The following is a 15,000-nucleotide window of genomic DNA, read 5'->3' as shown; positions in this document are numbered from 1 at the left end:
AAAGAAAAAGGATTTTAGAGATTAAAAACAGTTTTTATTGATTTATTTATGAAAAGTGTATGATTGTGTTATACTGAGATCTTACATCTCCTATATCTCTGTCTCATTTCTAAGCCCAAAATTCAAAGTCAAATACGATTATTAGAGAGAAGACGGCATTGAAAGTAGCAATATGTTGTGAGGTTTTTCCCAAAGGTTTCATAATTTAGAAAAACAATGCACTGCAACATCCTTATTTGAAAGAAATCCGTGAGAACTGCATTTCTAAAGCCAGTGAAACTCATGTGACGGCGTACTTGAACATCCAGAGAGAACCATTCAACAAACCCAGCACGATTTCTAGAACTCCCCGCCTGGTCTGTACAGTCTGTGAGGTCAGCAGGGGTCAGCAGGGGTCAAACACAATCCTCTTCCATTGTTCCACAGTAAAGGTCTGTTCCAGTGGTGATCCAGCAGGAACGCTCCAGAATCCCAGCTCTCGGATCAAACCCGCTGCGGCACACAGGTACAGTACAGTCTGGTCAACCTTCCTAGAAATGAAAAAAGACATCGAAGTCTATATAAATCTATATATTACAAAATATGTTTTTAAAATAGAACTTATTTCCAAATCTATGTCATTTCTATTTCAACTAAAAATGATTCTATTAATGTTAAACCCCTTAACTAGCTTTTCAACTAGATTAATTACAGCTTTAAAAAAGTGATTATTGGTGTATATACTGTACATCCCATATTCAATTACTGTGTATTCACTTTTACTTACTTACTTTATTTATTTTAAAGAGCACAAATTAAATAGTATGTGTGTGTGTACATATATATATACATATAGGTGTATATATATCCCATACTTAAGTATATATATTATATGTGCATCATTAACTGGTCGAGGTTGATATAGGATGGCCAACGTCGCCCGCAGGATCAACGCCACCGTGGAGGAGCAGAGGGACTCGCTGGGTGCGGAAGTCTCAATAACTAAGCTTTCCATTGATGCATGGTTTGTTAGGAGAGGAAAGGTTTCTTCATGGAAAGTTTTTATTGTATATTTTGATTTATTTTTTATGATTTTATTTTTTTAATCTTCATTGTTATTTTCAACATGGAAAGTTTTTATTGATTATTTTGATTGATTTATTTATTTTAATCTTCATTCTTATTCTACATGGGAAGTTTTTATTGTATATTTTTATTATTTATTTTTTAAATCTTCATTCTTATTTTCTACATGGAAAGTTTATTGATTATTTTTATTTATTTTTTTAATTTAATCTTCATTGTTATTTTCAACATGGAAAGTTTTTACTGATTATTTTGATTTATTTATTTATTTTATCTTCATTCTTATTCTACGTGGAAAGTTTTTATTTATTTTTAATGTATTTATTTTTTTAATCTTCATTCTTATTTTCTACATGGAAAGTGTTTATTGATTATTTTGATGTATTTTTTTAACTGAGCATCACCAAATCGGGTAATATTAGTTTTTTTTTCCAAGATGCAGGGCTGTGTAATTGCAAAAAAAAAAAACACCCTATTGTTCCTCATGGTTTATTTGATCATTTGTATTGTTATTATTGTGGACTGTTTAGTTCAGCCTGTGCTCAGTAGATGGTGCTATTGTGCTGAGAAGCTCCTCTAAATCACATATTTGCTTGATTTTGACCATTTCCCAATTTATCAAGTGATATTTTCCTTAAATCATCATATCAGTCATTTAATGCCAAGAGTAAATAAACCTAAATGGCAATCAGCGGCATTGTGAAGCCCAACACTTTAATTATCCACACACACATATCAAGAGCCTCCAAATGACTGCATTAATTCTGTCGGTCAGTCTGATAGTGCTCGTGTGATTTGCTGAGTGATTGCTCAGTGGGAGCTTGTTGATATACAGAGGCGACGGCTCTCTGAACAACACAAGCTCTTCATTAGAGCGCTCATATTAACCTCTGATGCCAGAGTCAGTCTGAATCAACTCTGTTTTCTGCCTCAGATCTGTCCGGCTGTGGCCTCGTTAGTTTCCCTGACGGCATCTTCAAGATGATCCGCAGCTGCACAGACAACATCCAGAAAATCTCTCTGGCCAACAACCAGATCAAAGCCTTGAGCAACAAGTTCTTCCTCACGTTTACTCGGTTAAGAGGTAAGAGATGAAGCTTCAGGGGGTGTCTAGAGCAGCAGGCGGTGTGACCAATCACTTTATATCACATGAACAATATATTTCTTCATCATACTGCAGTTACTATTGTATAAATAGTATATATATATATATATGTATACATATACACTACAAGTCAAAAGTTTTTGAACAGTGAGATTTTTAATGTTTTAAAGAAGTCTCTTCTGTTCACCAAGCCTGCATTTATTTGATCCAAAATACAGCAAAAGCAGTAATATTGTGAAATATTTTTACTATTTAAAAAAACTGCTTTCTATGTGAATATCTGTTAAGACGTAATTTATTTCTGTGTATTTTCAGCATCATTACTCCAGTCTTCAGTGTCACATGATCCTTCAGAAATCAGTATTTAATCTTTAAAACATTATTATCAATATTTAAAAGAGTTGAGTACTTTTTTTCAGGATTCTTTAATGAATAGAAAAATCCAAAGATCAGCATTTATCTGAAATAAAAAGCTTTTGTAACATTATACACTATTCAATTTAAATGCTATTTTTTGGGGGGAGGGGGGGGAGGGGGATTATAGAAATTAATACTTTTATTTAGCACGGATGCATTAAATTGATAAAAAGTGATGATAAAGACATTCATAATGTTAGAAAATATTTCTATTTCAAATAAATGCTGTTCTTTTGAACTTTTCTGTTCATCTGTGAATCCTGAAAAATAAAATGTATCTCAGTTTCCACAGAAATATTGTGCAGCACGACTGTTTTCAACATTGATAATAATCAGAAATGTTTCTCGAGCAGCAGATCAGCATATTATACTGATTTCTGAAGATCATGTGACACTGAAGACTGGAGGAATGATGCTGAAAATACAGCTGCGCATCACAGAAATACATTACAGTTTAACAGATATTCACATAGAAAACAGCTGTTTTAAATTCTAATAATATTTCACAATTTTTACTGTATTTTTGATCAAATAAATGCAGACTCTGAACTTAAGAGACTTCTTTCAAAAACATTACAAATCTGACCTAAAACATCTGAATGGTAGTTTACATGTTGAAGTATAAAACACTAAATATTTGAACTTTATTGCAAAATATGAATCAAATCAAATATAAAATATATAAAAGTTTCAGAGTGACTGACTTAGTTACTGCATGCACAGTGCCTCATGGGAGATTCTTCGATTGCACAGAATATACCGTCCTACACAGACTACATTATAAGCACATATGTGACCCTGGAGCACAAAACCAGTCATAAGGGTCAATTTTGTGAAAGCTGAATAAATCAGATTTCCATTGATGTATGGTTTGTTAGGATCGGACAATATTAGAAAATCTGGAATCTGAGGGTGCAAAAAAATCTAAATATTGAGAAAATCATCTTTAAAGTTGTTCAAATGAAGTTCTTAGCAATGCATATTACTAATCAAACATTAAGTTTTGATATATTTACAGTAGGAGATTTCCAAAATATCTTCATGGAACATGATCTTAATATCCTAATGATTTTTGGCATAAAAGAGAAATGTATAATTGTGACCCATACAATGTATTGTTGGCTATTGCTACAAATATCCCCCAGCGACTCAACACTGCTTTTGTGCTCCAGGGACACTTATAGATAGTTTTGTTGAAGTAGGGTTTTCTCGTCTTGCTGTAGAGGTGGATCTGCAGGGGAACGTCCTCACAACGCTGCCGGAGGCGGTCGGAAACATGCAGCACTTGATCAGCATCGATGTCTCCAGAAACAAGCTGAGGGTTTTCCCCGAGCGCCTGACGGATGTGAGCAGCCTCCAGCACATCAGCGTGGAGGAGAACCAGATCACAGGTGACCGGACGTACAGTATTAACTAGATGCATTATAATGCAGTCGCTCACCCTGACACCAAGTGTTTCCGTAATGTTTCCAGATTTGTGATTTACAGAATTCCAAACCTGCATGACTACAGCATAATATCCAATCTGCTCTAGTGTTATTTTAGGATTATTTATTTATTTACGCTTTAGTCGTTTTGGCTTCTTGTCATTTTTACTTTTTTAAAGATATTCCTATATCGTTTTAATGAATGGTTTCAGAATTTTAGTATTTCAGCTTAAATTTATTTTATTTCAGTTAGTTGTCACATTTCTAATTATTCTAGTATTTATTACTATTTTTAAATTAAATGTTTAAATTATTTATTTATTAAGTTGTAGTAATTTTGTTAAGGGCTTTTTGTATTTGTTCTTTTTTTTGTTTTTTAAAGAATAAAATATAGTTAATTATTTCATAATTTTAGTACTTCAGCTTAAATTATTTTGTATCGTTTTATTTATTATTATTTCTGTTAGTTGCCAAGACCACATTTGTAATTTCTATTTAAATATCTTCACCTAATATTTTATTTTATTTTATTTTAGTTTTATTTCAGTTACTAAAAAACTATTTGTAATAGTTCTAATTTTTAGTTTAAGTTAGTCATAACATAATAATATTTTTAAATAAATATTTTTTATAAATAAAAATATTTATAAAATCTATTTATACATATATATATATATTCTTTGTCTGTTTTCATACATTTATTTTTGGGTGAATTCTCTGTTTAATTACATTTCAAACCTAGTGAAACGAGCATGAAGTGTTCTAGCAGTGACAAACACTATAACAAGGCAACAGGGTAATTAACTCTCATTAGGCCCGTCATTCATACCGAGTTTTTAAGAGAAAACTGATGGACAGATCGGCGCTTCTTCCCTGAAATCACACATTTATGCAACACACGAATACATCAGTTTTATGTAAGGACAGAGGTACAAACACACACACACACACACACACACACACAGGGCCAGATTTACGCATTATTTACGTCCAGGGGGGCCCAAACACAGTGAAGAGATATATAATATTTTGTTATACTATGGGCTATCTACAACAGTAAAAGAACCAAAAACCAGAAGACACTGAGCAAATAAATATAACAAACAATAGGGTAAAAAAATATTTCCATGTAGGCTACGGAAATCACGCTTTCTTTCTCCCGTTCTCTCTCACTCACGCGGAGACGCAAAAAGAAACTTCTTGTCAGCACTGCACCACGAATTGATCAATAAAATAGTTTCGCAGCTGAAAAGCTGCATGACATTTCTGAGTAGCGAGGTTCTTGAAGCAGTTAAACTTAAAGATTCGCTATTAGTAGACGCTGCTGCTGAACGCTGCTGAGAGACGCACAGACGCAGATATTCACACGCGCTTAATCTCTCTCTCTCGCTCTTTCTAATAACCGCAGCATTAGACTGCATTAATAACTGCGTTAGCCTGCATATCAATGGCTCAAGCCTCCGTTATTAGCTCTAAAATGACGTTTTGGAATTTGCAACGGAAGGTTTGGGATGAAAACTAGACATATTTAAAAACTAATAAAAATGACAAAAACATGCACACAAAAAAATGAAAACAGAAAATATAAAAATAAAAACTAATTCAAAATAATAATAAAAACCATAATAGCATATCTGTGATACTAAAATAACCATGTTAGAGATACTGTAATGAAAAGCATGTTTTTTTAGTAAAATCAGCATAAATTAAAGGCTGTAAAACAATTGAATCATCATATATAATTACAATATTATTTTTGCATCACATTAATGAGCTTGTGTTTAATTCTCATGACCATAATGTCACAATGCAAATACAAACTACAAGAACTGAATGGCTTTCAAACCAACCAAACTCGTCAAACAGACTGAAAAGTTTCTTCTCAAACTAAGTGTATATTGTTTTTCAGACGATGTCAGAACGTTTGAGGCAGAACCGAAACTCTCAAAGTTGTTTAGAATTAGATGGAAAGTTGAAAATGGCAGATTCTGTCGCAGTGAATCATGATCTGTTAAGTGCATCTGCACATTTCATTACTGTCAACACAATTCAAACCCACCCAGTGCTTCTGGGTCTATTAAAAAATGCATGTTTGCATTAATAATTCATTTAAGACGGTGCACAAGCTCACTGTCCACAAAACAACAACTTCTGATTTCCACACGAACGAATCCGCTTCTGGTCAGAGATCAGCAATATTCAAGCAACGCTGAACATGCAATCAAAGCCAAAGAGAGAAATTATTTAAAATACACTCCATATTGTGATAATTGGAAACTAAGTAATGTGAATTTAATATTTTATCCAGTGCATTAAGACATATAGTACTGCACTGTTTAAAGATTTGAGGTTGGTAATGTTTTTAAAAGAAGTCTCTTCTAGTCACAAAAGCTGCATTTACTTGATTAAAAATACTTTAAAATTTTTGAAATATTTTTATTATTTAAAACAACTGCTTTCTATGTGAATATCTGTTAAACTTTAATGTATTTCTGTGATGCGCAGCTGTATTTTCAGCATCATTACTCCAGTCTTCAGTGTCACATGATCTCCAGAAATCAGTCTAATATGCTGATCTGCTGCTCGAGAAACATTTATTATTATTATTAATAATTTCTGATTATTCTAATAATTATTTCACCGCTCTCATTTCAGGCTTCACCTGGTCATGTGATCCTCATTTTGTGTAAAATATAAATGGCAACACATTTCGATAAAGATTTAACTACATTAGATAACATGAAAAATACTTTAAGCATTTAATAGTCTTAGTGAATGTTGATTTTAATATTTAGTAATGCATTATTAAAATCAAACCTTGTTTTTGACATTAACTATGAACAATTGTTTTATCAGCTCACATTAACAAAGATTAATAACTACTGTAACAGATGTATTGCTTGTTATTAGTTTGTTAGTTAATTAATTATCTAATGGGACCATAAGCACTCTAATAATTAATTCACTGCACGTGTTACCACGACTTCCATAAATGCATGATTGCAAGTTTAAAATAATAATTATAATAATTTATTCATTTAATTAAACCTTTTTTTTTAAGTTGAAAAAAAAAACATTTAAAGAGTTTTCATAATAACTGTATGTAATGCAAACGCACTCATTTCTTTACAAAATCAACACAGAAATGTGAGTTTACATTACATACAATACTAAGTTAATTTAATAATCAACATTATTATGAAAACTCTGTAAATGTTTTTTTGTTTTTTTGGGGGTTTTTATTTAATATTAGTATTTTATGTATTATAAAATTAGTTTTTTAGTATTCAGTTCCCAGCATGCCTCGCATAGGACTAGATAAGGAGAATAAATGCAAAGTTAAGTATTATTTAAAGTGTTTTCAGTGAAGGGAAAGACCATAGTGTTATTTTTAGAGTGTAATAAACATGACATTTTAGACTGCAAACGCTGTTTGCTAAATGCATTAATGTAAAAACCGATGTTGCCATCTAATCTGATCTGTACTATTCATTTCTACAGGTTTAAAACATTTCAATGAGGAAAAAAATATGAAGTGCATGTTTTAGCTTATGAGAAATTAATAAAAGGGTCTGTATTTGATCTCAATGCATTGTTTTGTTTTTGTAAAGTGTTTTTCTTAATGAAGTAAACATTTGTGACACTGGACCACAAAACCAGCCATAAGGGTCCATTTTTTTTAATTGAGATTTATACATGAATATATACTGAATTAATAAGCTTTCCATTGATGTATGGTTTGTTAGGATCGGATAATATTTGGCTGAGATACAACTATTTGAAAATCTGGAATCTGAGGGTGCAAAAAAATCTAAATATTGAGAAAATCATCTTTAAAGTTGTCCAAATGAAGTTCTTAGCAATGCATATTATTGATTAAAAATTAAGTTTTGATATATTTACGGTAGGAGATTTACAAAATATCTTCATAGAACATGATCTTTACTTAATATCCTAATGATTTTTGGCATAAAAGAAAAATGTATAATAGTGACCCATACAATGTATTGTTGGCTATTGCTACAAATATCCCCCAGCGACTCAACACTGCTTTTGTGCTGCAGAGTCACATTTGTCTCTCTTGATATTGGAGGAGATTGTAAGAAGAGTATGTCTCTGAACCTGAAGGGCCGATGCTGCACACGTCTCACATCTCTTCGTGTCTGTCTCTCAGAGCTGCCGATGGAGAAGCTGTCTCTGATGCCTGCTCTGAAGAGTGTGGATGTGCGGAGTAACCCGCTGACGCCGGAGGCCGTGTCTTTCCCGCATCTCTTCACGCTCCTGACATGAGTAAACACATGGTAAAGAACATGAGGAACGGTGGGCTTCTGTCTGTCTCTGATGCTGCTGTTTCATTTCCATGCACTGAACCGCATGCTGTGCCTCCGAATATTTCAATAAAAATATTTATTCAATCCTGCAAACAACGTTTTGAAGAGCGTCACTTCGACATCAACACTAAGGTGTGTGTGACTCCATCTGTGATGGTAAATAAAGCAATAAGCCCCATGAATAAGCCGTGGTTTACAGTGACTTTATAACAGCTAAGGGGCGTTGTTAGGTACGACGCGAAGCAGAGCTAACCCCCTTAGCTGTTATAAATTCACTGTATGCCACGGCTTATTCACGGGGCTTATTGCTTATTACGACTCTGAGATCCCTCTCTGAACCGCTCGCCTCCTCGCGCTCGGAGATTGTTTGTATCTCTGGTAACGTCCATGTGTGTCTTTGGTATTCATGAAAGTTTCATGAATATTAACTAGAATAATATGGAATATGCTTATGAGCTAGGGTTAAACTCGCGCTAGACTGAGCTTGTGATCATGTTCTTTGGTAATGTATTGTTCTTTGCTCGTTTTCTGTAGCTGCTTTTTGAATAACTGAGGAAATGTAAGCATTATAATTAGTAACTTACGATGTTTCTATTAATTTGTTATCGTGTTAAATTCAAACTCAGTCATATTAAAAACATTAGGCTGCTTTTAGCTTTACGCTGGAGATGGTTCACTTTCCAGCGATGAAACTAAGTAAATAAATAATTAAATAAATTAGCACGATAATATTGTGTATCGGCGATCTCACAGGCTGACGACTGAGCATAACTGAGCATATCGCCCAACACTATTATGAGCAATACTGAAGAACACAGCAGGTGCATCGGGTTAATAAAATATAATTTCAACAGAAATATGTAGCTACTTAACCACTCAAATTCTGTCATCATTTATTCATCCTCATGTTGTTTCAGACCTGAATCACTTACTTTCTTCAGTGGAACATAAAAGAAGAGATGTTGCTATTTTTTACAACTGGTTTTGTCTATAAAGTCAAAGTCCAAAATATTAGTATTTTAGTATTATTATATTATTAATTTATATATATATATATATAAATTGTATGTTGTATGATTGTATGATTTTATCAATTAATTATCTTTCGAATATCTATCTATCTATCTATCCATCTATCTATCTTTCAAATATCTATCTATCTTTCGAATATCTATCTATCTATCTATCTATCTATCTTTCAAATATCTATCTATCTATCTTTCGAATATCTATCTATCTATCTATCTATCTTTCAAATATCTATCTATCTATCTTTCAAATATCTATCTATCTATCTATCTATCTTTCAAATATCTATCTATCTATCTTTCAAATATCTATCTATCTATCTTTCAAATATCTATCTATCTATCTTTCAAATATCTATCTATCTATCTTTCAAATATCTATCTATCTATCTTTCAAATATCTATCTATCTATCTTTCGAATATCTATCTATCTATCTATCTATCTTTCAAATATCTATCTATCTATCTTTCGAATATCTATCTATCTATCTATCTATCTTTCAAATATCTATCTATCTATCTTTCGAATATCTATCTATCTATCTATCTATCTTTCAAATATCTATCTATCTATCTTTCGAATATCTATCTATCTATCTATCTATCTTTCAAATATCTATCTATCTATCTTTCGAATATCTATCTATCTATCTATCTATCTTTCAAATATCTATCTATCTATCTTTCGAATATCTATCTATCTATCTATCTATCTTTCAAATATCTATCTATCTATCTTTCGAATATCTATCTATCTATCTATCTATCTTTCAAATATCTATCTATCTATCTTTCGAATATCTATCTATCTATCTATCTATCTTTCAAATATCTATCTATCTATCTTTCGAATATCTATCTATCTATCTATCTATCTTTCAAATATCTATCTATCTATCTTTCGAATATCTATCTATCTATCTATCTATCTTTCAAATATCTATCTATCTATCTTTCGAATATCTATCTATCTATCTATCTATCTTTCAAATATCTATCTATCTATCTTTCGAATATCTATCTATCTATCTATCTATCTTTCAAATATCTATCTATCTATCTTTCGAATATCTATCTATCTATCTATCTATCTTTCAAATATCTATCTATCTATCTTTCGAATATCTATCTATCTATCTATCTATCTTTCAAATATCTATCTATCTATCTTTCGAATATCTATCTATCTATCTATCTATCTTTCAAATATCTATCTATCTATCTTTCGAATATCTATCTATCTATCTATCTATCTTTCAAATATCTATCTATCTATCTTTCGAATATCTATCTATCTATCTATCTATCTTTCAAATATCTATCTATCTATCTTTCGAATATCTATCTATCTATCTATCTATCTTTCAAATATCTATCTATCTATCTTTCGAATATCTATCTATCTATCTATCTATCTTTCAAATATCTATCTATCTATCTTTCGAATATCTATCTATCTATCTATCTATCTTTCAAATATCTATCTATCTATCTTTCGAATATCTATCTATCTATCTATCTATCTTTCAAATATCTATCTATCTATCTTTCGAATATCTATCTATCTATCTATCTATCTTTCAAATATCTATCTATCTATCTTTCGAATATCTATCTATCTATCTATCTATCTTTCAAATATCTATCTATCTATCTTTCGAATATCTATCTATCTATCTATCTATCTTTCAAATATCTATCTATCTATCTTTCGAATATCTATCTATCTATCTATCTATCTTTCAAATATCTATCTATCTATCTTTCGAATATCTATCTATCTATCTATCTATCTTTCAAATATCTATCTATCTATCTTTCGAATATCTATCTATCTATCTATCTATCTTTCAAATATCTATCTATCTATCTTTCGAATATCTATCTATCTATCTATCTATCTTTCAAATATCTATCTATCTATCTTTCGAATATCTATCTATCTATCTATCTATCTTTCAAATATCTATCTATCTATCTTTCGAATATCTATCTATCTATCTATCTATCTTTCAAATATCTATCTATCTATCTTTCGAATATCTATCTATCTATCTATCTATCTTTCAAATATCTATCTATCTATCTTTCGAATATCTATCTATCTATCTATCTATCTTTCAAATATCTATCTATCTATCTTTCGAATATCTATCTATCTATCTATCTATCTTTCAAATATCTATCTATCTATCTTTCGAATATCTATCTATCTATCTATCTATCTTTCAAATATCTATCTATCTATCTTTCGAATATCTATCTATCTATCTATCTATCTTTCAAATATCTATCTATCTATCTTTCGAATATCTATCTATCTATCTATCTATCTTTCAAATATCTATCTATCTATCTTTCGAATATCTATCTATCTATCTATCTATCTTTCAAATATCTATCTATCTATCTTTCGAATATCTATCTATCTATCTATCTATCTTTCAAATATCTATCTATCTATCTTTCGAATATCTATCTATCTATCTATCTATCTTTCAAATATCTATCTATCTATCTTTCGAATATCTATCTATCTATCTATCTATCTTTCAAATATCTATCTATCTATCTTTCGAATATCTATCTATCTATCTATCTATCTTTCAAATATCTATCTATCTATCTTTCGAATATCTATCTATCTATCTATCTATCTTTCAAATATCTATCTATCTATCTTTCGAATATCTATCTATCTATCTATCTATCTTTCAAATATCTATCTATCTATCTTTCGAATATCTATCTATCTATCTATCTATCTTTCAAATATCTATCTATCTATCTTTCGAATATCTATCTATCTATCTATCTATCTTTCAAATATCTATCTATCTATCTTTCGAATATCTATCTATCTATCTATCTATCTTTCAAATATCTATCTATCTATCTTTCGAATATCTATCTATCTATCTATCTATCTTTCAAATATCTATCTATCTATCTTTCGAATATCTATCTATCTATCTATCTATCTTTCAAATATCTATCTATCTATCTTTCGAATATCTATCTATCTATCTATCTATCTTTCAAATATCTATCTATCTATCTTTCGAATATCTATCTATCTATCTATCTATCTTTCAAATATCTATCTATCTATCTTTCGAATATCTATCTATCTATCTATCTATCTTTCAAATATCTATCTATCTATCTTTCGAATATCTATCTATCTATCTATCTATCTTTCAAATATCTATCTATCTATCTTTCGAATATCTATCTATCTATCTATCTATCTTTCAAATATCTATCTATCTATCTTTCGAATATCTATCTATCTATCTATCTATCTTTCAAATATCTATCTATCTATCTTTCGAATATCTATCTATCTATCTATCTATCTTTCAAATATCTATCTATCTATCTTTCGAATATCTATCTATCTATCTATCTATCTTTCAAATATCTATCTATCTATCTTTCGAATATCTATCTATCTATCTATCTATCTTTCAAATATCTATCTATCTATCTTTCGAATATCTATCTATCTATCTATCTATCTTTTATTCAAATATTCAAATATCTATCTATCTTTCGAATATCTATCTATCTATCTATCTATCTATCTATCTATCTTTCGAATATCTATCTATCTATCTATCTATCTATCTTTCAAATATCTATCTATCTATCTTTCAAATATCTATCTATCTATCTATTTATCTATCTATCTATCTATCTCAGGAGCGTCTAGTGTTTGTGTGTCATCTAGTATTGGGACGATCAGACATCAGGTTAACAAAGAGCGTTCAGTCCTTTAGGTTTCAAAGCCACATTGATTTTTCCTATTCAAGACGATCCAAGTTCCAAGGCGCCAATTATTCCTGCACAGTCATTGATGATGCATTTTTTAAACAAGGAAAAACGGCCTCTGGGAAACCATCTTTCCAGTTTCTCAAATCCTTAATAAGGTTCATTTTGATGCTTCATGTACCATTAATTCTTTTACATTTTGTCTGAATGTTTAAGGTCCACGGCATCAATAGCGCAGCTGTGATTGGCCAAACAGAGCCAGAGAAAACGCATGATAAATTACCACGTGTTTTGTCTTCTACAGTCAAATTTGCACTCAAACTTTCCAAGTCAAACCGTGACTTTCATAATACATTTGTGGAGTTTCACCATCACTGTGTCACTATTATCGCAGCGGACGTGAATGTTTCTGATAGTCACGGTTCTTCTGGTCACCATAGTGATTAAGACCCGAGCGAGTCAGTCATGGTGAGTATTGCTGCATCTGTTGATTATGGGAACTCTGGATTGATTGCAGCTATTGTTCACTGGGAAGCATATTTTATATTTCTAATATGATGGGCTGTGAATATTGGCTGCGTGATTAGAAATACAATGCACATGTTTTCTCCCAAAAATCAAACAAGAACAGAGGATGACAATCTCTTCACATTATGCAAATATGCACAAATATGATTTCTGTTTGATCCAAGTAAATATTCTATTCACTCACACTATTCAGACGTCTTGTTTGAAAGAAAGAATCTTGAATAGAGACCCAAAAAGTGTTTGGAAACTCATCTCACTGTCTGAATGTTCTTGAATAAATATTTAAATAAATGCAAGGCCTACTGTACATGATAATCACTTTGCTCTTTCTCAGAGACAGCACATTCTTCACTCTGAGAGCGTCCGATCGGTCCAAACTCTCTAAACACGAGAGCATTCGTGTCTCTCGGGGCGTTTATCATCTTTGCTTTCAGTGCAGAAGAATGAACAGCATAGTTCCAGCTTCAGCTTAAAATCAGACTGGATTCATTCAAACTGATGACAATGAGTGCGTATAAAGTTTGCATCATTTAGTGTCATTGAGTTTTTATTCATATTTCCAATTCGTTTTTATTTTTTATGTTCCTGTCTTTAGTGTAAATTTAAAGTTTGGGATTACATTTGTTTTGGTCATTTTTATTTTTTTATATTTATCTATTGAATATATATCAAATATCTATCTGGTTAATTATTTGTCTGAAATGTATCAATCTATCTGATCTGTCTATCTGACCATCTATCTGAATATTAAATATTATTCTGAATATCTATCTGCATATTGAATATCTATCGGAATATCAAATATCGAAGTAGTTGTCTATTACTATCTGAATATTAAATATTATTCTGAATATCTATCTGCATATTGAATATCTATCGGAATATCAAATATCTAAGTAGTTGTCTATTACTATCTGAATATTAAATATTATTCTGAATATCTATCGTAATATCAAATATCTAAGTAGTTGTTTATCTGAATATTAAATATTATTCTGAATATCTATCGTAATATCAAATATCTAAGTAGTTGTCCATCTGAATATTAAATATTATTCTGAATATCTATCGTAATATCAAATATCTAAGTAGTTGTCCATCTGAATATTAAATATTATTCTGAATATCGGAATATCAAATATCAAAGTAGTTGTCTATTACTATCTGAATATTAAATATTATTCTGAATATCGGAATATCAAATATCAAAGTAGTTGTCTATTACTATCTGAATATTAAATATTATTCTGAATATCGGAATATCAAATATCAAAGTAGTTGTCTATTACTATCTGAATATTAAATATTATTCTGAATATCTATC

At 30.6% G+C, this 15,000-nt stretch overlaps 1 protein-coding gene across 1 annotated transcript; it reads left to right on the top strand.

Moving 5' to 3' along the window:
• The first annotated feature begins 905 nt into the window (after positions 1-905).
• On the top strand, positions 906-8,438 carry LOC107595223 (leucine-rich repeat-containing protein 20-like). The gene is made up of 4 exons (XM_016285567.1): positions 906-963; positions 2,000-2,149; positions 3,811-3,978; positions 8,189-8,438. Exons 1-4 carry the CDS (start codon positions 906-908, stop codon positions 8,302-8,304), a joined length of 492 nt encoding a protein of 163 aa, XP_016141053.1. The 3' UTR covers positions 8,305-8,438.
• Positions 8,439-15,000: the final 6,562 nt, after the last annotated feature.

The sequence above is a fragment of the Sinocyclocheilus grahami genome, unplaced genomic scaffold (assembly GCF_001515645.1).
Source record: "Sinocyclocheilus grahami isolate Dianchi unplaced genomic scaffold, SAMN03320097.WGS_v1.1 scaffold198.1, whole genome shotgun sequence".
Lineage (NCBI taxonomy): Eukaryota > Metazoa > Chordata > Actinopteri > Cypriniformes > Cyprinidae > Sinocyclocheilus > Sinocyclocheilus grahami.
This window is presented reverse-complemented; position numbering and strand designations above follow the sequence as displayed.

What these genes read in the sequence shown, in the direction of transcription:
- LOC107595223 (XM_016285567.1), top strand. Translation starts at nt 906, where the DNA reads ATGGCCAACGTCGCCCGCAGGATCAACGCCACCGTGGAGGAGCAGAGG. An exon ending in CACGTTTACTCGGTTAAGAG is followed by an intron (nt 2,150 to 3,810) that starts GTAAGAGATGAA and finishes GTCTTGCTGTAG; the next exon opens with AGGTGGATCTGCAGGGGAAC. An exon ending in GGAGGAGAACCAGATCACAG is followed by an intron (nt 3,979 to 8,188) that starts GTGACCGGACGT and finishes TCTGTCTCTCAG; the next exon opens with AGCTGCCGATGGAGAAGCTG.